Raw genomic sequence first — 23,333 nt, forward strand, 5'->3', positions numbered from 1 at the left:
CAGGTTTTGGGGAAGGGGTGAAGAATACCTTCCTTACCTTCCTTCCAGGAGAGTCTCTCCTAACTTGGAGAAACAGGGAGTTGACTCTACCAACTGAATTTGCCACCAGTACCTGATTAGAATTCCTAATATATCTCTCTAGGTAGGGTGGGAGGGGGCAGGTCCCCTATTTTGATTCCCTAAATTTTCTAAATAGGTATCAACTTAATGAGTTCACATTAGAGAACCCCTACCTCCCCACAAAGTACACATTATCTTCCTGTATATGTCTCATCTAAGCTGTGAAGGAGCAAACACTTTGGTCTGAATCAGTGTTTAATGATGTCTTCCATCATTTCAAAAAAGTGCAAACACCCTAGAAAATGTACTTTGACTTCTCTATGCTTGGGAATTTGGTTGTATGCCCACCACTCCTTGATGTGGTAAGGGGGTCACTGCCCTTGGATCAGAAGTTGGGGTCAGTGGAGACACCTCAGAGAGCCTGGGAAATCAGTCACCAGCTGGGCCTCTTAGAAGAAAGAATTTCTTGTCCTTCCTTTGGCTTCTTTCCTCTTTTCCCACTACTATTCTCTACCCCAGTTTCTCCCTGTCTCTTCTCTCCTGCTAAGTGGTACACAGATGCCTATCTTGTTCTTTATCTAACTGATTCCCTACTGGAAATCTTCATTACAAGGCTGGATTCTTCCTTTCCAGCACAGTAGATCAAAGGTTTTATAGGTGCTAATTTTTTAACCTGTATTTATGAGCATAGCTTTACTAAGAATGTGATGATGCCTAGATCGAAAAGAGTGTTTATACATAAAGGCTCCATATGACAATTTCTCATCCATTATCATTTCATTAATCCCCCCCCCCCCCCAACTAACACCTTCTTGCAGTCAGGATTAAAGGTCAAAAATACACAAATGATCTATTCTAGCCTTTTGGTTAGTCCCCTTACCTTTTCCATAAAATGATTCATTGACAATAAGTCTGCTTTCCTTGATTCTTCTTCATACTATAGTTCTAGTCTCATTCTTTCTGCGGGCATATGCCACCTAGGTTCCTATTTCTATAAGCATGTCCAGCAGAAGGTGAGCTATAGTTATAAGTATACATTTTTTTAATGTTTTTTGCAAGGCAAATGGGGTTAAGTAGGTTGCCCGAGTCCACATAGCTAGGTAATTATTAAGTGTCTGAGACCGGATTTGAACCCAGGTACTCCTGACTCCAAGGCCGTGCTCTATCCATTACACCACCTAGCTGCCCCCAAGTACACATTTTCAAAATGCTGGTTATATAGGTAGTACCCTACTTTAAAACAGAGGGGAGAACCTTTTTTCTGCCAAGGGTCAAACGTTAAAAATTAGCTTGCTATATTTAGTCTAGTATTCAATTAATTCACCCTTAAAAAGTTCCTAGATTTGTTGAATTTTGAATCTTGTCTGCAGTTGCCTTTGGCAGCACCAGACCAAGGTATTTCTCTGGATACAGTTTCTGTTCCTGTCCCTGTTTTAGAGAGTCAGCAAAACATAACAAATAGAAAGCCCCTTAGAGTCAAGATGACCTAAGTTCCAGGTCCATCTTTGGACACTTAGCAGTCATGTGACCCTGGATCAATAGCTCAGGCTAAGTGCTTAAATGCTGGCATATTGCAGGTGCTTAATAAATTTTAACTGACTAATTGTTTGATTCAATCTCTCAGAGACCCAGGGATATCTCTGCCTCTGAGTAGCAGAATAATTACAGATCTATATTGGTAGTAGGAGTTTCCTCACCAGAGCATTCTCTATATCAATGCAATCACAGATTCGGACCAAATGACAGGTATGTCATTTTATATGACAAGTATGCTTCTGAAAAGTTGAGTATGAAGTGATTGGCATTTTCATAGAACCATAAAACATCAGAGCTGAAAGGAATCTTAGAAAAACAGTTTCACCTCTTTGTTTTATATACAAGGATACTGAGTTCCAGGGTCACTAGAGAGGTTTACTTTGAGAAAGGAATAACTATAGGGATCTTTTCAATGAGAAAATAATTTTTCAAGATAAATAGTGATGGAAGCGGCTAGGTGGCGCAGTGGATAAAGCACTCCTGGAATCAGGAGTACCTGGGTTCAAATCCGGTCTCAGACACTTAATAATTACCTAGCTCTGAGGCCTTGGGCAAGCCACTTAACCCCATTTGCCTTGCAAAAACCTAAAAAAAAAAAGATAAATAGTGACGTACTTTTTTTTTTTTTTGCAAAACTAAATTCTCTTTTGCATTTTCTGGTTTTTATCAGAGACTTTTGTCAATGTTAGAGAACTTCCAGTATGGAAACTCATTCTACCAATATAGATTAGCAAATATTCTATAATTTACATTAATAGAGAATAATCTGGGGCATCTGCAGTTGCATGTACTCTCTATTCTGTTATGCCTATTCAAATATTCATTTCATATGGTAGTTGCTAAGTTCAGAATAAAAATAAAAATTAATTTAAAGCAAACAAAAAAAGAGTTGTGAATTATTTGTGGTTCCATAGCTAGTACTGTGTTAGAACTAGGACTTGAACCTAAGTGCCCTTATCTCTAAGGTGTGTCCTCCCTCTATCAAGTCAAGCTGCCACTCTAAATGGTCACGCCTTGAATTTATTAAATTGGGACACTGGTAAGTCTGTTATAACCTCATGAACACAGACTAATTGAAGCCAAACAGAATATGGATGAGTGGGGTGATTCTAGAATGAAAGTTGGGCTACAAAAGATCCCATATGGTGAAGAGATATCTTTCTGTTCAGAAATAATGAGAACTCTGCATTCATGGAACTAGTGGTGAGTTTTCCTCATGCATTAAGTCTATTCTGGGACCAAGCAAAATATGTTGTACCATAAATCAAAGACTATGGATTTTATGATCCATCCTTATTCATCTTCTTGCAAATCTTATGGTTAGCTCAATCAATTTTTAACCCAGATCATAGGATTTAGAACTAATAGGAATTGTGGAGATCACTTAAGAATCTAAGATCCTATGGATTAAGCCACTTAAGCAAGGACATACATTAAGTAATTAGCAAAGCCAAGATTGAACACATGCTTTCAAATCCCAGGATTTTTTTTCCATCATACTATGCTTCACCATCAAGTTGGAAGTCTTCCATAATTGCCCTGGACAAAAGTAGTTTATTTAACTAGAACAAATTCCAGTTACTGGGTAATGGAATGCTGTTCTTCCATTGCCTACTAACTGGAATTTATTGATCATGCTCTTCTTCATCTGAGTGTGGTAAGCCACCATGAGCACCTTCATCTCACACCTAAAGTTTTCCAGAATTGAAGTATACTTTGCTGTAAACTCTGAAACCAAGGGATTCCACAAGCTATAGGCACTGGTTAAGGAAAAGTTAGAAGGGACTTTCATAGTAAACTTGCTAGGGTTATGCAAAGTAACTGCCAAGAGAAGAACAATGCAATAGGATGTGGCATTTTACATATTGGAAAAAGTCTTTCTCTGAGCTCTCTAGATATTTATCTTGTGAGGAATCATTATATGTATCATGATGAATAAAGGACTTCTAGCCAGTAACAAGGGGAGAATAATTTTAGAACTTGTCTAGAGTTTGAAATGCCTTATTATCATCACTGCATCTAGTCTCACCTCCCACACAATGAAGAAATCTTATGTTCCTGATAGATGCTTATACAGCTTTTGTTCGACTACTTCCAGTGACAAGAAACTTAATGATTTTTGAGATGTCCATATTCTGAGAAAATTCTTTCATAAACTAAATTGAAACCTGTTTCCTTATAACTTCTAACCCTCTGTTCTTGTTCTTCCTTCTGGATCCATGAAGAATAAAACTAATTTTTATTCAATATGATAGCTCTTCGAATATTAAAGATCTCATTTTCAAGGTAGAAATCCCCAAATCCTTCAATGATCCTACATACAAGCTTTCCACACTCTTTAATTTCCTCTGTTCATATTCCTGTTTGTCAGTATTTCTCTGACAAGGAATTGGCCAGAAAATGAAACACCAGCCTCATTTGTCCTCACCTGGGTGTGCACCACATTCAGTTTTTCAGTGGCTTCCAGAAGCTCTTGTTCAGCCAATCTCCGTCCACGTTCTGTCTGTTCCTGCAAAGACCTTAACTCATCCAATTCATACTGAAGGATAGCATATTGCCTTTCAGCCACCATCGCCTTCTCCTTCAGACTTTCATTCTGCTCTGTAGTTTCATCTACCTTCTCTTGCAGATTCTGTAACAAAGGGAAAAGAAATGTCTTATTGTGGAGGGAGATGGTGGGGTAGAGAGAGAGCTTTTAAAGAACTTTACTGGCTTTAAATTATTCAGTAGAGGAGGTGGGTTGTCAATGGAAATAACCTTGGATTTAGAGTCAAAGGACCTCAGTTCAAATCCCAACCATAAGCTACTTGTGTGACCTTGGGACAAGTCACTTAACTTTTCCAGGTCTCAGTTTCCTCATCTGTAAAATGTTGGACTGGCTGGCCTCAAAAGTCTTGTCCAACCCTATATCTACAATTGCTGGAATGGATTTTGGTATAGGATGTGGAAGATAATGAGGATTTTCCATCCCTTAGGCTATTCTTCTATAAATAGAGGTATGTATTTTGTTGGGAAAGAATATGGAAATACCTTAATTTGCATCTGGAGGGTATTCAGAGATTTAGAAGCTTCTGATGTCTGTTGATTAGCTTGGTTGAGCTGTACCTCCATCTCGCTGAGGTTCCCTTCCATCTTAATCTTTAGCAGAGAGGCCTCAACTTGGCTCTTGACTTCCATATCCAAAGTTGATTTCAGAGAATCAATGGTATGCTGCTGATCTCTCCTAGTTTTTGGATGATAGCCAGAAGACAATTTTGTGTGTTTATGGGTATGTGGGTGTGCATGTTTAATTAAGGAGGTTTACCTTCTGAGTTCAAAGTAATTTAAGCCACAAAAAAAATTTGGGGTTCCTATTTTCTGAGCTAACAAAATTGGGTCTGGAAATTTTTTGCTTAAAAAAAAATCAAACCCATAAGAATGATGTGCTAGGTTAATAAGCATCCCTGGTTTATTCAACCAGCATTTAATGAACTTTAGCGTAGTGGGAAAAGCAATGGACTTTGCACAAGAAATTTTAGATTGAAATCCTGATTCTGTCACTTGACCAGAAGTGATACTTTGGCCAAGTCATTAACTTTTGTGGATATCAGCTCTCTTCTCTAAAAATGAAGTTGTTGGACTCTAAAGTCCATCCCAGTTGTGACATCCAATGTATCTTTTCCAGTCCCAAACACAGGATATTTAAAGAAAAATAAGTCATGGTCTCTGCTCTTAAGGAGCTGATGATCAAGTCTTAAACACAAAGTTAATTTCTTATGACAATATACTAGAAAATGTAAAAAACAATTCTGTCTGCCAACAAGGGATGTTTAATATTTGTTGAATCAAACTGAATCATATACAGTTCCTGTTATACTCTTAGTTTTAGTCTCCTGACCAGAAGGCCTAGGGCAAACAATTATTCCAATTCCTTTTACTCTGGGGTCAGTTCTGCATAAAAGACATGCTTTCATATATCTTGATGAGATTCAAAGCTGCTTCCCTATCTAGAAATCTGTTCACAGTCTGCAGTGAAGAGGTAACTCAGTATCTCTTTAGAGTGTGCATTTGGCAACCAACAGTTTTATGGAACTATGAGCTGAAGACAATGAAGTAACTTGCATTTTTTATTTATTTTTCCCTAATCATATGAAAAATAATTTTCAACCTTCATTCTTAAAATTGAATTCCAAATTCTCTCCCTCCCTCCCTCTCCACTCCCCTCATTGAGAAGGAAAATGATTTAACATAGGTTATACATATGCAAACACGCAAAACATATTCCCATATTACTCATGTAGTAAAAGAAAACATAGACAAAAAATCCTTAAGAAAAATTTTAAAAATTAAAAATGTATGCTTTGATCTATATTTAGATTCCATCAGTTCTTTCTCTGGGAATGGATCATGTTTTTCATCATAAGTGCTTCAGAATTATTTTAGATCAAGATATTATTTAGAATAGCTAAGTCATTGCTCATTTCATCAGTGCAACAATCAGGGACAATTTTGGGTTATCTGCTATGGAGAATACCATCTGTATCCGGAGAAAGAATTGTGGAGTTTGAACAAATACCAAAGATTATTACCTTTAATTAAAAAAAAACCTGTTATTATATAATTTTGCTAACTCTTATATTTTATTTTTTTTTTCCTTAAGGATATGATTTATCTCTCAACACATTCAACTTAGATCAATATATAGCATGAAAACAATGTAAAGACTAACAGATTGCCTTCTGTGAGGAGTGAAGGGAGGGAAGCGAGATTCATGGAAAAATTGTAAAATTCAAAAATATAATTATAATATATATAAAATATAAAAATATAAAAAATAATAGAGAAAAGAAACCTCAAAAAAAAAAGAATAGCTAAGTCATCCACAGCTGATCATCTTAAAATATTGATGCACAATGTTCTCCTGACTTTACTCATTTCACTCTGCATCAGTTCATTTGTAATTCTCCAGGATTTTCTGAGAGCATTTAGGTCATCATTTTTTTATATCACAATAGTATTTCAACACAATTGTATACCACAAATTGTTTAGTCATTCCCCAATTACTGAACATTCCTTCAATATCCAATTGTTTTACACCAGATAAGAGTTGCTATAAATATTTGGGCATAATTCCAAATTGCTCTACATAATGGTTAAATTAGTTCACAACTCCATCAATGGTAGATTAGTGTCTCCAACATTTATCATTCTATCCTATTAGCCAATCTATTAGTGTGAAGTAGTACCCTCAGTATTATTTTAATTTGCATTTCTCAAATAAATAGTGATTCAGATCATTTTTTCATGTCATTATAGATAGCTTTGATTACTTCATATGAAAATTGATTATTAATATTTTTGACCATTTGTCAATTAGGGAATGGATCTTATTTTTATAAATTTGATCCATTTCATTATATATTTTAGAGTTTCTTGTTATTAGAGAAATGTGTTTAAAATTTTTTTCAGTTATGATTGCCAACTATATTTTTCTCCATCCTAGTCCCCCTCTTAATTATATTCCTCTTTCTCTCTTTTTTCAATCTGTCTCTCCTCAAAAGTGTTTTGCCTCTTTTTTCAACCCACTCTCTCTTTCATGAGCACTCCCTCTTCTCTTGTCCCCTTCCCCTCCTACTTTCCTATAGGGTAAGAGATTTTTTACACCCAATTGAATGTGCTTGTTATTCCCTCCTTGAGTCAATTCAGATGATAGTAAAGTAAATGAATTCCCAGCCATTTCCTTTATCTTTCCCTCCATTGTAATAGCTCTTTCTTGACTCTTTATGTGAGGTAATCCACCTCATTCTACCTCTCCTTCTCCTTCTCCTTTAGTTCATTCTTTTTTTTTTAAATGTTTTTGCAAGGCAATGGGGTTAAAGTGGCTTGCCCAAAGGCCACACAACTAGGTAATTATTAAGTGTCTGAGACCGTATTTGAACTCAGGTACTCCTGACTCCAGGGCCAGTGCTCTATCCGCTGCACCACCTAGCCACCCCTCATTCCTCTTTCTTACCCTTCATTTCATTCTTTAAAATATCATCCTATTATAAACAACTTATACCTGTGCCTTCTAGCTATATCTACACTCCTCCTAACAGCCCCCAAAATGACAAAATTCTTATGAGTTACAAACATCATCTTCCCATGTAGGAATATAAAGCTTAACTTTATTAAGTCCTTTATGATTTCACTTTCTCTTCTACCTTTTTATCCTTCTTTTATTTCAAAATCAAATTTTTTATTCAGCTATGGTCTTTTCATCAAGAATGTTTGAAAGTCCTCTATTTCACTGAACATTCATTTTTCCCCTGATATTCAAGTTTACTTGGGTAGGTGATTTCTGGTTATAATTCAAGCTCCTTTGTACTCCAGAATATTATATTCCAAGCCCTGAAATTTTTTAATGTAGAAGCCACTAAATCTTGTGTAATCCTGACTGTGGCTCCATGATACTTGAATTCTTTCTTTCTGACTGCAGGCAATATTTGATCTTTAACCTGGTTGCATTGGAACTTAGGTACAGTATTCCTGGAAGTTTTCATTTTGGGAATCTCCTTCAGGAGGTGATCAATGTATTCTTTCATTTTCTTTTTTACCCTCTTTTTTCCCTAAACCTATTTTACCCATGCACATAATGGCAGTGTTCCTTGATAATTTCTTCCTATATGATATAAGGCTATTCTTTTGATTGTGGCTCTCAAGAAATCCAATAATTTCTTTTTAGTTTTTTTTGCAAGGCAAATGGGGTTATGTGGCTTGCTCAAGGCCACACAGCTAGGTAATTATTAAGTGTCTGAGGCTGGATTTGAACTCAGGTACTCCTGACTCCAGGACAAGTGCTCTATTCACTGTGCCACCTAACTGCCCCTATGAAATCCAACAATTTTAAAATGACCTCTCCTAGATCTGTTTTTCAGGTTACTTTTTTCTAATAAGATATTTCACATTGGCTTCTATTTTTTCATTCTTTCAGTTTTATTTTATTGTTTCTCAATGTCTCATAGTCATTAGATTCAACTTGTTAAATTATAATTTTTTTAAAAAAATTATTTTCTTCAATAGGGTTTATGCCTCCTTTTTCATTTATATAATTCTATTTTTTAATGAGTTCTTCAGTGAAATTTTTGTGCCTCTTTTTCCATTTGGCCAATTCTCCTTTCAAGGAAAATTTCTCTCAGGCAGTTTCCAGAAATGTTTTTTCCATCTGGTCAGATCTGCTTCTCAGACATTCTTTTCTCTATTAGATCCCTATTCTGTTTACTAAGTTGTCATTTTCTCCAGCACTTTCCTGTGCCTCCTTTAATGAGCTGTTGACTTCTCTTTCATGATTTTCTATATCACTCATTTCTCCTTCCATTCTTTTCTCCACCTCTCCTATTTTATTTCCAAAATTCCTTTTGAGTTCTTTCATGGACTGAGACCAATTCATATTTTTCTTCAAGACTTTGGATACAGGAATTTAGACTTCACTTCTTCTTCTGAATGTGCATTTTAATTTTACTTGACACAATAATAATTTCTATGATAAGAATTTTTTCTGCTGTTTTCTCACTTTTCCCAGCTTATTTCTTGACTTTTAATTCTTTGCTAAAATGGTGGAGGGTGCACTCTGCTTCCCAAGGTGGAGGGTATACTGCCCCAAACTTCAAGGGTTTTGTGCAGTTGTTTTCAGAGATACTTCTAGGGACCTGTACGTTTTCAATTTTCCCAAGATGGTATAATTTAAAGAGATGTGTATTTAGTAGTCTTCTGGACTATGCTCTGGTCTATGAGAAACCATAACCACTTTTTCTTCTGCCCTGGAACTTTGTTGAGGATCCCTGCTCCATTGGTGTTAGTGTTCTTCCTTGCCCTGGAATTGTTACCCAGGACTGGATCAGTACCAGCAAAGAGGCTCCTATAATCTTTTTCAGACCAGGTTTTTGATCCTCTTAGTCTGTGAGCTAAGATCTACAGAAGCAACTGCTAATTCATTCACTCTCAAGGCCTGTTCCTGGTTTGCTAGGACCAGGCTTGTGCTGGCATGGCCAGTACTGGACTGCTTTCCACTCTCACACTGGTGCAACAGACCTTTACTTTAAGTTGTCTTGGGTTGGAAAATTATTTTATCCTATTCTTTGCTGGGTTCTGCCACTCCAGGATTTGTTTTAGATCTCTGGAGAGAGAACTCAGCTGAGTCTCTACTTTTCTCCATCCTCTTGGCTCCATCCCCTGGCAATGGAGTAATTTGTAAAAAAAAAATGAGCTTCGTTTTTTTGTAGGGAAAGGTTAATACCTACATCTATTGCCCTTCTCAGAAAAAGAAATTGATATGGAACATCCATCTAGTCATCACCAATATGTTCTGTCCCTTGAAATGTCATCCAAGGTGAGCTCTGGACAGCATACTTGTCTTAGGATGTTCTTAAAAGGCTTTGTCAATGATTAGATAATAGAATAAAACTCCCCCAGAGCCCGTTTAAATGGCAGGAGAAACAAGCATGGAAAAGAAATTGTTCCAACTTTGTTTTCTTTCCTTGTGGAATCTAGTTGATGGTGCATTGTAGCCACTGGAATATGAGCTCATTAAGGAAAGTGACTGTGTTCAGGCCTTTCTTTGTGCAACCCTAACTTTGCATTTTCAGAGCCTGGTATATTTTAAGAGCTTAACAAATGTTTGTTGAATATGGATCTATGTTTAGCATAATTATAAATGTAGAGCCTATATTGGATTGTTTTCTGTCAGGGGGAAGGGGGAGGGAAGGGAGGGAGAGATTAAAATGTAAAACTCAAAACCTTGCAAATAAAGGATTGGTAAAAACTACCATTGCATGTGGTTGGAAAAACAAATAAATATTTTAGAATAATAGTAAAGTTAAAAAAAAATGCTTGTTGACTAATTATATTAAAGTAGGAAGAGAGAAAGGAACACAATAAAGAGTAAGTTGAGAAATCCCAAATCAGAGATCATTTTAAGAAACTACATTGTCCTTGTGGGCAAGTAATGTCCAAGTATTAACAAATACATAGGGAAACTGAGTAATGTAATGGAAACCCCAAGAGGGAAAAAGACCATGAGAAAGCCTTCTGAAATGCAGAGTAGAGCCTTTATGAAGAATCTATAGGAAAACATTGGCAAAAATTGTACAGGAGGAGAAGGCATGGAGGGAGCCCATGTGAATGTGTAGAGGGAGTTCTTTCCATGAAGCAATTGCCAATCCATAAGGGCATCATATCTAGGAGGCTGAAGGGTTTCTTTGCAATCACACAGTCTGTGCAGTAATTTCATTTGTAAAGGATGAAAGCATCCTGTTAACTTCCCAGCAGTGAACCTGTGGAGATGTAGCTGCTCTCCACTGTGCACTGCTCATTAGCAAGTTCTATGAATGGGACAGAGCTTAAGAAGGGCAAAAGGAGCTTTCATTTCCCTCTCAAAAAAGTCCAGTAGCGTAAACAGAAAAAAAAAATTATCAGGTGCTGAGTCAAAAAAAAAAAAACGATCACTAGGAATTTGAAATAGGACTGCTTAATTATGTTTATTAAAATAAGCTCATTAAAACCAAAGACCTCTTTTATAAACACAGGAAAAACTGAGGGATGGAGAGCAAGTGGATATCACTTATTCCTCTAATGCACCCAAGTAGTGATAGGATAAAGAACAAATGAAATAGAAGTCCCACTTGCTCTGACTACTAGCAATGAGGCATTGTGAAGAGAGTGCTTGTATTCAGTATGAGTTGAGTTCAAATGTCACATCAGACATTTCTTAGCTGTGCTCTAAATCTTACTGAGCCTCTGTTTCCTCAATGAATGGGGAATGATAGAATCTACTTAACAGTATTTTTGCAGACCAAAAAACACTTAACAAACCTTATATAGACATGTTAACTGTTTGATAAGCAGAGGTTAGAAGGAAAAAGCTGTAATATCATTGTTTATACAGATGCATAACTATTTTCTTGATCTGCTGTACTGTGTGAATATTTCCCTTTCATCTGCATGCCTTTTCTTTCAAATATTTCAATATTTCTTTCCACAATCCTGACCCACCTTCCATTCCTTTTTTTCTAAGTGTCAGATGGGGATAAGGAATAGAAGTGGGAGGACTGTGATATAGACAGATATAAGTAGGTGAATTTAACATGAATTCTAAAGCTCTAAGATTGGAAAAACCAAAGGAGTGTTTTTACAGCACCAGAACATTTCTCTCTCTACTTCTTTTAAGAGTCATTCATTTAAGAGTCTTGAGTCAAAATCCTCTATATGGTAAAATATTCCGCTAAAAGTTCCCATTGTTAAGACAACAAATAATCATGTGGCAGTTTTGCAACCATCCTCATTTCTAAGTAAAAGGCGGTGAAATGTAATTTTTAAAAAATTTTATAAAAATATATCAGCATAAAAGTACTTCAGAAATCATTCTTCTTCAGTGTGAATATACCCATGCCAACCAATACCTTACATACAGATTCAAGAAATTTTAAGAGATGGCCTTGAGGAAGTTTTCATTTCATATGCAAATAACCCTCCATGGCCGAGAACAGGTTGCTGGAAAATCCCTCTACCTGAAGTATACCCACAACTAGAGAAGGGGAAAAAGATAAATGAATAATGTAGTCAAATTTAGTATCAGATTAAAAAAATAAAAGAAAAAAAAAGAAAATCAAAATGAGCAAAATTATTTAGCTGGTCAAACATTAATTTAAAGCTAATTTCTTCTAAGTAATGTCATATCACTGAATCTGTAGACTGTTGGATTTATTCTTTCTAATTTGTCTGATTTCCTTTTAGGAAATCTTTGTGAATTAATTAACTAATAAAGTCTTGATAGGAACCAACAAGATAGTTAAAGATATTAAAGATAAGCTCAACTCTTTTTGCTTAGCATTGGAATGAATACAACCTTTAAATGCCAAAGAAGCATGATATAAAAGAGAACAATTCCCAATCAGAACTGGGTACCTTCATTGGACTCACAATGCTTCTGTCGTATGTCCAACTTTAGAGAAGTAGAAAAAGAACTTTTTGGAGAAGAGGCAATGGGGTAGTTATCAATCATGGAAGCATCTTTGGGTTCTTTGGGCTATGCTAAGCATCTTGGTCTCTGTTAGCATCTATCTCTCAGGGACATGGTGAAAATAAGATGAAATCACATTTGTCACATCAGTCAATAAACATTTATGAAGCACCTATGTGCTTCATAGTTAGATACTGTACTAAATATTAAGAATACAAATACAAAAAATAAAGATGGTGCCTCCCCACAAGGAATTCACAATCCATTGGGGGAAGTTAACAAATGAAGAAAGCTGAACAGTGTTAAGAGGTTGGATCAGGGCACCCAGCTTAAGGGAATGATGAAATAGTCCAAAAAGTACACTTGGATGAGGAAATGAAGAGATGCCTGGCCCAGAGATCCTCCTTAAGTCAAAGTTTGGGCAGGAGTTTTCTACTCTATGATGCTCCATTCAGAGGGTCCCAGGGAGCAGAGGGTGTTGATGAGGTATGAGTCCTAAACACTTGCAAACCTTGAAGCACAATAAAAATGCTAGCTATTGTTGTGGTGGTGGTTATTTCAGAACATATCTAAAGTCCTCCTAGAATAAAGAAATTTTTAAAAATCTACCTCATCTATGATTCACCACATGTCTCAGCATAATAAGAACTTTACAAGTTCCAGAAACTTGTAGAAACTTCCTTTTCCTAAAGTGTCCACACAACTGTGGGAAGAGAGCAAGAAAAAGTGAAGATATGGCCAAATCCAACACCAAATGAAAAAAAGTCATATCAAATCAAATCAAAAAGCAAATAACTATCATATCAAAATAAACCTAATTATTTATAAACCTAATTATTTAACAGATCAAACTTTCATTTAAAGCTTAAGCCAAATAACGTAGTCAAAACTCATCTTTTTAATGAATTAGGTCCTACTTAATGCTATCTCTATGGCCCTCTGTCTGCTATTAATATATCGATCATAATCTATCATATATCTATCATACATGAAATAGAGTTAGAAATGCAATTTCTATTTTCCCTTGGTTTGGCTGAGTTTGAATTTAGAGGATGTGACTGGTAGTATTTATCCAACTGACAAGTTACCTCAACTAGATTCATGTATTAGTAGCTGGGGCTTCCTAACAGATAAATTACTGCTCTGTCTTTTGGTGGATATAAAAGTTTTAAGATCTCTATGCGGATTATCAAGACCATACCCCCTTTCTGTAGCCCAGAAAGATTCTTAGGAGAAAAGAGAATTTAGCCAGCAATCAAAGTTTTATTAGCAATAATTACCCATCAATGACAGTGATCTTAAGACTTAAGAAATATATAGTTTCCCATTAAGAATTCCCTGAGTTGGGGTGTCAAAGAAGTATCTCTGTCTATATACTTAATAGCCAACCAACTGGCCAATATTACCATCACCATTAGATCTCCAGATGAGATAAGTATAGGGGCAGTTGAAAATGACATAGAAAATTGTCTCAAGATCATGTCCTCAAATCACCAGGTTTGAACAAACTATACCCCAGGGAACAGAAAGAATAGACACATGTGATATTTAACCACTATCTTTCATTTCTGAAAAACTTTGGTTAATAGATGGGCAAGGGTCATTCCAATTTTCTAGAGAGGGAAGAAGAAAAATTTTGCAAACCACATACCAGAGAGCTTGACTTTGGTTCCTGAAAGAAGGAATATAATATTGAAGGCATAGCTCATGATTACTTATGTAAAAAAAGGCAACACCAACTCAGAAACAGGTCATACCCCCTTACCCCAATTGGATTAGTAGATCAGGAAAATTCAGAGACAATGTCAAGTGTCTTACTAAAATGAGTTTGGTTCCCATGATATTCTCTTGGGTAAAACTGAAAAAAAGTATTTTAGGGTAAGAGGTGTTAGGTGAACTCATTTGAATGGCTAGAACACATTATCCTTTAAATTATCTTGTAAATTAAATTATTTAATTTAAATTATCTTGTAAATAGTTATATTTATATTTTGAATCACTCCTATAGAACCTAACATCTTTTGGAGCAAAAATTGTATTTCATTTATTCATTGTATCTCAGAATCTTAGCAGATACCAGTAGATATTGTGTTAGGTACTCTTAACAGTAATACCTAGTATGAACTAAATAATCTAGCTTGTATTGGATTAAACCCAGAATTAAATACTCATAATCAGTAAATGTCAACATGAAGGAGGTCCTATAGAGAAATACCTTGGGTTTTTTCAGCACTTTCATCAATAAGTTGGACGAAGGAATAGGTGGCATGCCTATCAAGTCTATTAACTTCCCAGTCTCAGTTTCCTCATCTATACAATGGAGACAACTGCAAAGTTATGATGATAAAATGAGATAATATAGATAAAACATTTTGTTTAGTATTACCTTGAATACAGATGTTAGCTATCATATTACAATCAGATCTGTAGATGTTACAAAGGAGAGTTAACACGCTGGATGAACAAATCAAGATCCAAGTTTGACCAATGAACTAAATGTAATATGTTAAAGTTTAATAGGATAAATGTTGTCATATTTCTTTTTTTTAATCTACGTCTATGGATTTATATCTCTTTGTGTGATTTTAAACTCAGTAAGAGTCAATTGTATGAGTTACCAGGTAAGAAAGCTCACACCTCAAGTGAAATGTAGTGTTTAGAAAAAGGAAAATGATAATGCCTGTTGGGCAGAACACATATAAAATATTGTATTATGGATTCTGTGTTTCAGGAAGAACACTAACAAGCTAGGACACAGGGTTTCAGGAAACTAAAAGGACTAAAGGTACTGAGGATTGGTTGAAAAAACTATGTCATAATGAAAACAGAAAATCCCATTTCTGTTGCTTACCATCTGAGGGATCACTAGCCAGTCATTTTTACTGCCCCAAGTCTCAGTTTCTTCACCTGTAAAATGTTGGGCTCAGTTTCAATGGACCCAAAGGTAGTTTCTTGCCCAAAGATCCCACAATTCTAAGAACTATCAATGTTTAGTATGGAGAAGAGAAGCTTTAGTGGGGGTAGATCATGGGTATAATAATTATAGCCAAATATTTTAAAGTCTACTCACTGGAAGAAATATTAGGTTTGCAATTTTTGACCCAGAACTAGGAATAAATGGTGGAAGCTGTAGAAAAATAGATTTTAACTGGATATAAGGAAATCATCCTTTTAGTCTTCAGAATAGTTCAAAAGTGGAGTGAGTTGCCTTGGAAGTAACGAATTTGCTCTCACTGGATGGTTTCAATCAAAGGTTGAATGACCACTTGCCAGAGATGCTATTGAGGTGATTACTATTTGGGTTGAGGTTGGGTAGATGACTTCTCAAATCCTTTCCTTTTTTCTTATTTGCTCTGATTTTTTTAAAAAACAGCAGTTTTCATAATGATAAGAAATTACTAGGCTACATTATCTTTTAAAAACTTTACACATTCAACAGAAATGGAATAAACAAAATTTTAAAGTTTATAAAAATATTTATTTTAAATATAACTGAATTAAAATAAATTAATGATGCTGAGATATCCATGAAGAAAGAGGTCTGGGTGAGGAAAGATGCTTTCAACATTAAGAATCTAGGCATCTTTAGGTATAGAACTGGTCATATTTCACTCCTGAAGAATCTCTAAGAAAGAATTTCTTGTGGCCTATCGAGAGAAGTTCAAACTTTTAACTTGGTATTTCAGGTCTTCCATAATCTGACAATCTTTCTTTAGCCTTACCTCAATCTCTCTTAGTCCATATAAACCACACTTCAGTTTAACTAGATTACTTGTCGTCCTCTATACCAGGGATGGGGAACCTTAACTCTGTCAAGGGTCATTTGGATATTTTATAACATCACTTGAAGGTCCTACAAAATTATCAACTTAAAAAGCTCTTAGATTTATTGACTTCAGAGTCTCACCTGCAGTTGCCTTGGCAGCCACAGACCACATGATTTCTCAAGCCTTGCCTGACATCACCTCCCCCCCCCCCCCCACTGCTCCATGTACACATCTCATATTTTCCCACTTCTCTGCCTTTTCTCATGTTGCCTAAAAGCTTACCAATCCCCTAAATTAGTGGTGTAAACACATCTCCCTCAGGGCATTGACTTCCCATAACACTCCCAAATACTGTCTAAATCAAAAAATTTAAATTGTGAAATATTTGTCAAAATAAAAATATAAGAAAACATATTTTATAACTAAGTCATTATGTGTCTTACAGGGATCCTTATGTACAGATTAGTGGTTCCTATTTCTGTTTGAATTTGATACTACTCCTCTAAGGCCCCCACAAATATTAGCTCTCTCTTGAAGCCTTTGCTGACTTCCCAAATTAATGAAGTTATCCCTTTTTTAGACATTTCTCAGTCTTTCTTTGCTCTCTCTTATGCATTCATCCATTATTTTGTATTATAGTGAAGGAAAATGATATATGTCCAAATGACAATAAACTCCATGAGGGCAGGGATTTATCTTTGCATCTCTCCCACTGGAACAGTGCTCTACACATGAATAAATGTAGATTGAACTGAATTCCTATGGCTCTATTTACTACTAAGCAGCTTTAGACTTCTGTCTTGCTTTATCCTTGGATATTAGTTTCTTTGATTTTAATGCTTATCAGCCCCTCCTATTTGGGATGCCTTTAATTCTCCCAGGATCCTTTAATTCATGACCCACCATGAGCTATCATATTCTCATATACAATAGCATTAACTTTGCCATTTTGGTGTTCCAAGAACAGAGACATGTGACCACTGCCCACAACCACACAGAGTGGGGATGGGCTATGGAGAAATTCTAATGTCTGTTCTGAATGTGTCAATTAGTATGCTATGAATCATTGACTAGAACTCCTGAACAGTTCAGTCACCACTCTCCTGCCTCCCCTTTGTCCAATTCTTCATTTCTCATGCCTAACCTTTGATACTTTCTTCTCCGAGCTGTTAGATAGTTGTTTAGATCTACTGCTTCCTTTACACTAAAATTTTAATAACTGGAAAATTGCTCTATATCACTCATATGAGCCTGATGAGATGCAGTCTCTCTGAGGATTCATTTTTTTCCTTGACTAGAGTTTAATTATAGGTAGTCATTTGACACTACCTGAAATCATTTTATTTAACTATGCAAGAAGGTATTTATTTCTTTCTCCTCAAAGTAGGACAACTCTTGAGTTCCAGTATTTCTGTCTTTCATCAAGAAAGTCCATTTGGACATTGACATAGGGTCTTAGAAGGAGAAATGAATCATTCACACATTCTACTATTTAGGCTCAAATTTTCATATATTAGGACATAAGTAACCTGAAACACAGGGTACAGCTGCATTTTTCTTGACATTCTCATTAAAAACTTGACCCAAGTAGGAGTTTCATGACTATGGATTATAGAAATGAGCCAATTACAGAATATACTTGAACAGTTTTGAATTTATAAAAACTGTCTTTTTTCCTTTTTATTCTTTAAAATATTTCCCAAACATATAAGGAGTAACTATCTGACAGCTGAACTATAGGCTTGAATTTTTTTTTCCTCTTGCCCATGGAAGAAGCATTTTTCCTAACAGCTGAGGGACAATTGAGAGGAAAGATTGAATATAGACATATGCATTCCTTATGTTTGTTTGTATACCAAGTAACCCAGGAATAGCATCCTTATCCTCAAACTGCCTGTACTTTTTCTAGCTCTGCACCTGAAAGCCATCCTCCAAGGGAAGTAACCCATGGAGAATGGGTTCAATATTCCCACCATCAAGACCAGCTGCCAACTATGAACAATGGAGTAGTCAAATCAGTATAGCTGGAGATACATAACACTACAAGGGAGAAACAGGAGCTGGTATGTACTAGAGAGGTCAAACCTTCTCAACCACCATCTCCTTCCAGACCCTGAGAGAGCCTGCAGAAGAGAAATGCTGACCAGATCATCTTACCCTGTCCTTGTGAAAAAGGGACTTGCTATGTCTACCACCATGAACAACAGCTTGAGAAACAAACTGGCAGGTAAGACCAAAAGTCTAGGGGTGACAACATTGTCCCTTTGACCACCAGGTTCTGCTTCCCACCCTGATCTCACAATCATGATCCTCAGAGGTAATATAGGCAATTGCCTCTGTAGACACTACAGCCCAAACTACTGAAGACACAACCAAGATATATCTTACTGCCAAAGTTCTTGGCATTGCCAAACAACTCAGCAACAGAAACCAATTCAGTTTATATGAATGGAAATACTATTAAAGAAGATACATTACCATCTGTTTTGCCACTACTTCATAAAGGACAAAGGAGCCTTTTTATCAGCCTTGGGGTTGAAACTATCTATACACAATAACCAAAACAATAATAAAAGGAACATTTAGATACTCCTAAATCCATGTAAGCCACTGTGCTAAGTGCTTTATAATCATCTGCTCATTTGATCCTCACCATAGCTCTGGGAGGTAATTGCTATTATTATCCACATTTTACATCTGAGGAAACTGAGGTCTACAGAGGTTTAATGACTTGATCAAAGTCACACAGATAGGCAGCATGCTTCCTTAAGAATAGGGGTTAATTTGCTTTTCTTTTTATATCTCTGGCTCTTAGTCTAGTGCTTGCCACATAGTAAACATTTATTAAATGTCCTTTGATTCATTCCTTCAAGTCAGATAGGAAAGATGATCACAAATTCCTTGTGTTTCTAGTAGCATCCTTCATCTATAAAGTTTGAAGGGTTTTTGCAAACAGACTCGCTGATCTTTGTTACCCCCTTCAGAGATAGGTAAAGGGCTCTTTTATCTTCTTCATTTAACATAGGGACTGAGAAAAGACATATTTAACATCCTCAGCGTGTGATGGGTGGCATTAAGGGATGTGGATTCTTTCCTTGATTCAGTTTTTAAATTCATCGTCCTGACTGCTTAACTGATACTGCTTCAACAGATATTCAGAAGTCACTTAAATTTCTGCCTTAACATGAATACAAGCAGATGCTGTAAAATAGGTAATGGGTCCCTATAGAACAACAGCATGGAGAATAAGTAAAAGTCCTTTGTGCCACAACTGAATCCTGGAAGGGGAGGAAAAGATTTCTCTTTGTTTACTTAAAGTTGGTATTTTACTGGAGTGCTTCTCCAAAATAAATAAATAAATGAATGAATGAATAAATTAATAAACAAACAGCTAAGTAGATAAATAAATAGAAAAGTAAAAAATAAAAAGGCAGACTGCAGATGAATGAATGAATGAATGAAAGAATGACTGAGCAAATAAATATGGGAAAAAAATTTCCTCCTATAAGGAATCATCACAACAATTGAAATATTTAAGTGAGCATCACCACAGGAGAATTAGGAAACAAATACTTTAGTCTATTAGCTAATAAGCATATGTTAAGTGACTAGTATTAAAGGAAAACTCTCTGCTTAGCATTGATGGGATACAAAAAGAGGCAAATGATAATCTTTGCCCTAAATGAGCTCATACTTAATAAGGGTGACAATATGCAAATAGCTACAAACAAGTAAGCTATATAGAGAATAAATAGAAAATGATCTGTTGTGTGCCAGCCAGCTAACTTATACTATATACTTTATTCATAACCTATTCACTTGACTCAGTCCAGCTGTAGTCAAGTTCTCAGGCAAACGTTGAAGAGGAGGCAGACAAAGATGACAAGTTCTCCAATTAGTCAAACAAACAATGCCTCCATGCTCTGCTAGGACTCTCATACAATGTTGCTATCACCAGCTTAGTGTTTACACACAATGCTCCAGGAAGTGCCAAAAAGTAAGGAACAGAAGAGAAGATCTGGAGAGTCGACCCAGGTGAGTAATCATTGATGCACTTGGGCAAGAGGACCTTTAAGTCATTCCCAGTCATGCAATGACCTTCCTGTGACCCTCAATTGTCTCTTACAATGAACCAGAAAAAAAATAGAATTAGGAGGAATTAGGAAAGGTTTCCTGTAGAACATAGGATTTTAACTGGAACTTGAAAGAAACCAAGGAATCTTGAAAGAAACCAAGGAGTCAGAGATGAGGAGAACATTTCAAGGTTGCTAGACAACCACAAAAAATACTCAGAGCCCAGGGAAGGAATGCAATTTCTCTTCAAGAAATTACACCATTTTGTTGAATTCTTTCTAAGTCAAGGTTTAATCTGTTTAACGTTATAGTTGTATCATATATATTACAAGGTATAGCACTATCATCATTATGAGTATATAATATAATGATGATGATATTAAATTTGTAATATACAATATATCTATAGTATATAATATACTTTTATATTAGGCAAGTGTCATTTATTTCATGAATACTATATGTATTATACTATATAGGTTGAATAAGTAAATTTTATATTGTCAAATTGTTTATAATTTTTACAATCTGACAAACCAAAAGTTTGCAGAATAGCTAGTAAAACACATGGTCCACTCATGGTATTATAACACCATCTTGGAGAATCATTGATTTATTAACATTTAATCCTTGAACTTCATTTTTGAAGAAGACTATGACATTAGGGAGGTGATGCCATAACAAGCATGTGAGTTGAATTTGAGTAAGGGGGATGCTGTGTTAAGTTGTCTCATTCTCTCCTCCAGAGTATCAGGGTCAAGTGGCCAGATATGAAAATCAGGATGACTGAAGAGGCAATGAGGGTTAAGCGATTTGCCCAAGGTCACACAGTAAAAGTCAAGTGTCTGAGAGTAGATTTGTCCTCCTGAATCCATAGCCAGTGCTCTAGTCACTGCACACATAACTTCCCCTAAACATGTACTATAATGTAGAGTGACTTGTGAGTAGTTATCAAGGAAATTATAAACATGGTCATATCCCTACAATCTCAGGGTGGAAAGAGGACAACACATAAAAAGAAGTGTATCTTCCCACCACTACCATCTCTGCTACCACCGAAAAACAAACAAACAAACAAGAAAAGAAGAAAGAACAAAATAGATTTTCAAGCTAATTTCCGTGACTCAGTCTGCTCTCTCTCTCTCTCCCTCCCTCTCTCTCTCTCTCTCTCTCTCTCTCTCTCTCTCTCTCTCTCTCTCTCTCTCACATTTACACACACACACACACACACACACACACACACACACACACACACACCTGCAGACTACAGACAAGATTCTTTGGCCAGTCAGAGATGCTGTGTTAATATGTTCAGTGATGTGCTAAATAAAGGTAAGAAGAGCAGTGTAACTCTAAAGACATAATAAGTTCAGTTCAGCTAAAGCTAATGAAAGAAATATATATTGACAACTCGTTATATCAGTCTTACATACCTCAAGTTTTCAATTTCCTCTTCTTTCTCTGCAAGTTTCCTTTCAAGTTCTACTTTAGCCTCCAAGACCTCATATTGAAAATGAAGGATTTTGTTCTCTTCATGTTCCAGGACTCCCTACAATCAAATATACCAAATTGAATGGAATTTTAGTAATTTATTTCCTTTATGTTAATGAAAAAGCTACATCATTGATAGGTCGATTAACCAGCACTTATTAAACACTTACTGTATCCTTAAAACTGATACTAAGAATACAAGTACAAAAAAAGGGGAGAGTCCAAGCTCTCATAAAGCTTACATTTTACTTAAGAGTGCGATTTGTGGGAAAAGGGCCTCTTTAGAGTTCCTAGGGAAAAAAAGATTGATTTTAACTTTTTCAGGAACTGGAGCAAGTACAGAGGAAATCTAGTAGTCTAGTCTACAATATAATCCTTTGTCATTCATCCTCAATGTATTATTCAATCTGCTATTTTTAAGGTATTTAAAAATAGGATACAGAAAAAAATAGTTCCTTTGAAAAGTCCAACAGTAGGAAATTCCTAGTACTAGATAATTTGTACATGAAAGGTAAAAATCAAACAAAATCATTAAGAATCATGGGGGTATTCAATAAATTCTAAGAAATGTCAGAAACAAGATTATGAAGTCATTAGCACTGCTTGACTATGGGAGGAAAATAATATAATGTGGTAGAAAGAGTTTCGAGGTATGAGTCAGGAAATTTATAATTCTCTGCTCTGCTCTGCTCTTAACTAATAGCATGACCTTGGCCAACACCCTTTGTGTGCCTCAGTTTTCTTATTGAATATATTGGGATTATCCCAAAAGTCCCTTTCAATGCCCAAACTGTCATTCTTAAGAGCAGGATACTTCTGAAAATAGTAATGTTGATTTTGCTATGTGGTAAGGACTGGTATATACTTTAAAAACAGACATAGGGAAGATATTGGGAATTTTAGTCATGCTCACCCTCTACTGCCCTGATTTCTAATCTCTCCTTTCAATCAAAGGGAAAACAAATTTAAAAAAAACCCAACATTAGATGGCTGTTTCCTCAGAGTGAGCCATGTAACTCCTGCAGGGGAAACTGTATAACCTTTAGCCCTGTAGAATTCACTGAAAAAAAGTTTAATAAAAGAGCTGGAGAAGGTGACCTAGGATAACAATTTAATTTGGGTTTTTCAGAATGCTTCTGATAAGGTTTCTCATAAAGGTTTGCCCTGAAAAAGAAATAAGCCAGTTGTACAAATTGATGGAGCCCATGTTGATTAAGCTTTCATGAATATGGCTGAAATCAAAATCAAATATATGTGGGCAGGAAATAATGCCATCTAGTGGTAAAAAATTATTCAAGGAATGTAACTTTAGCAAGAGGCATGGGTTAGACCTTGTATTAGGCTAATAAGCAAACTAGATAATATGGAGTAATCTGATAGCCCATATTCAAAATATCTCCCCTTGCAGTCAATCATGGTGTTTAAAATT

At 35.8% G+C, this 23,333-nt stretch overlaps 1 protein-coding gene across 1 annotated transcript in view; it reads right to left on the reverse strand.

Moving 5' to 3' along the window:
* Positions 1-23,333, reverse strand: part of MYH15 (myosin heavy chain 15) — a 116,410-nt gene that overhangs the window by 37,608 nt on the left and 55,469 nt on the right. Inside the window, 3 exon segments of the mRNA XM_074211191.1 lie at positions 4,025-4,228; positions 4,627-4,819; positions 21,847-21,962. Of these exon segments, the coding sequence (XP_074067292.1) occupies positions 4,025-4,228; positions 4,627-4,819; positions 21,847-21,962 (513 nt within the window).

This window comes from Macrotis lagotis, chromosome 1 (assembly GCF_037893015.1).
Source record: "Macrotis lagotis isolate mMagLag1 chromosome 1, bilby.v1.9.chrom.fasta, whole genome shotgun sequence".
NCBI classification, from domain to species: domain Eukaryota; kingdom Metazoa; phylum Chordata; class Mammalia; order Peramelemorphia; family Peramelidae; genus Macrotis; species Macrotis lagotis.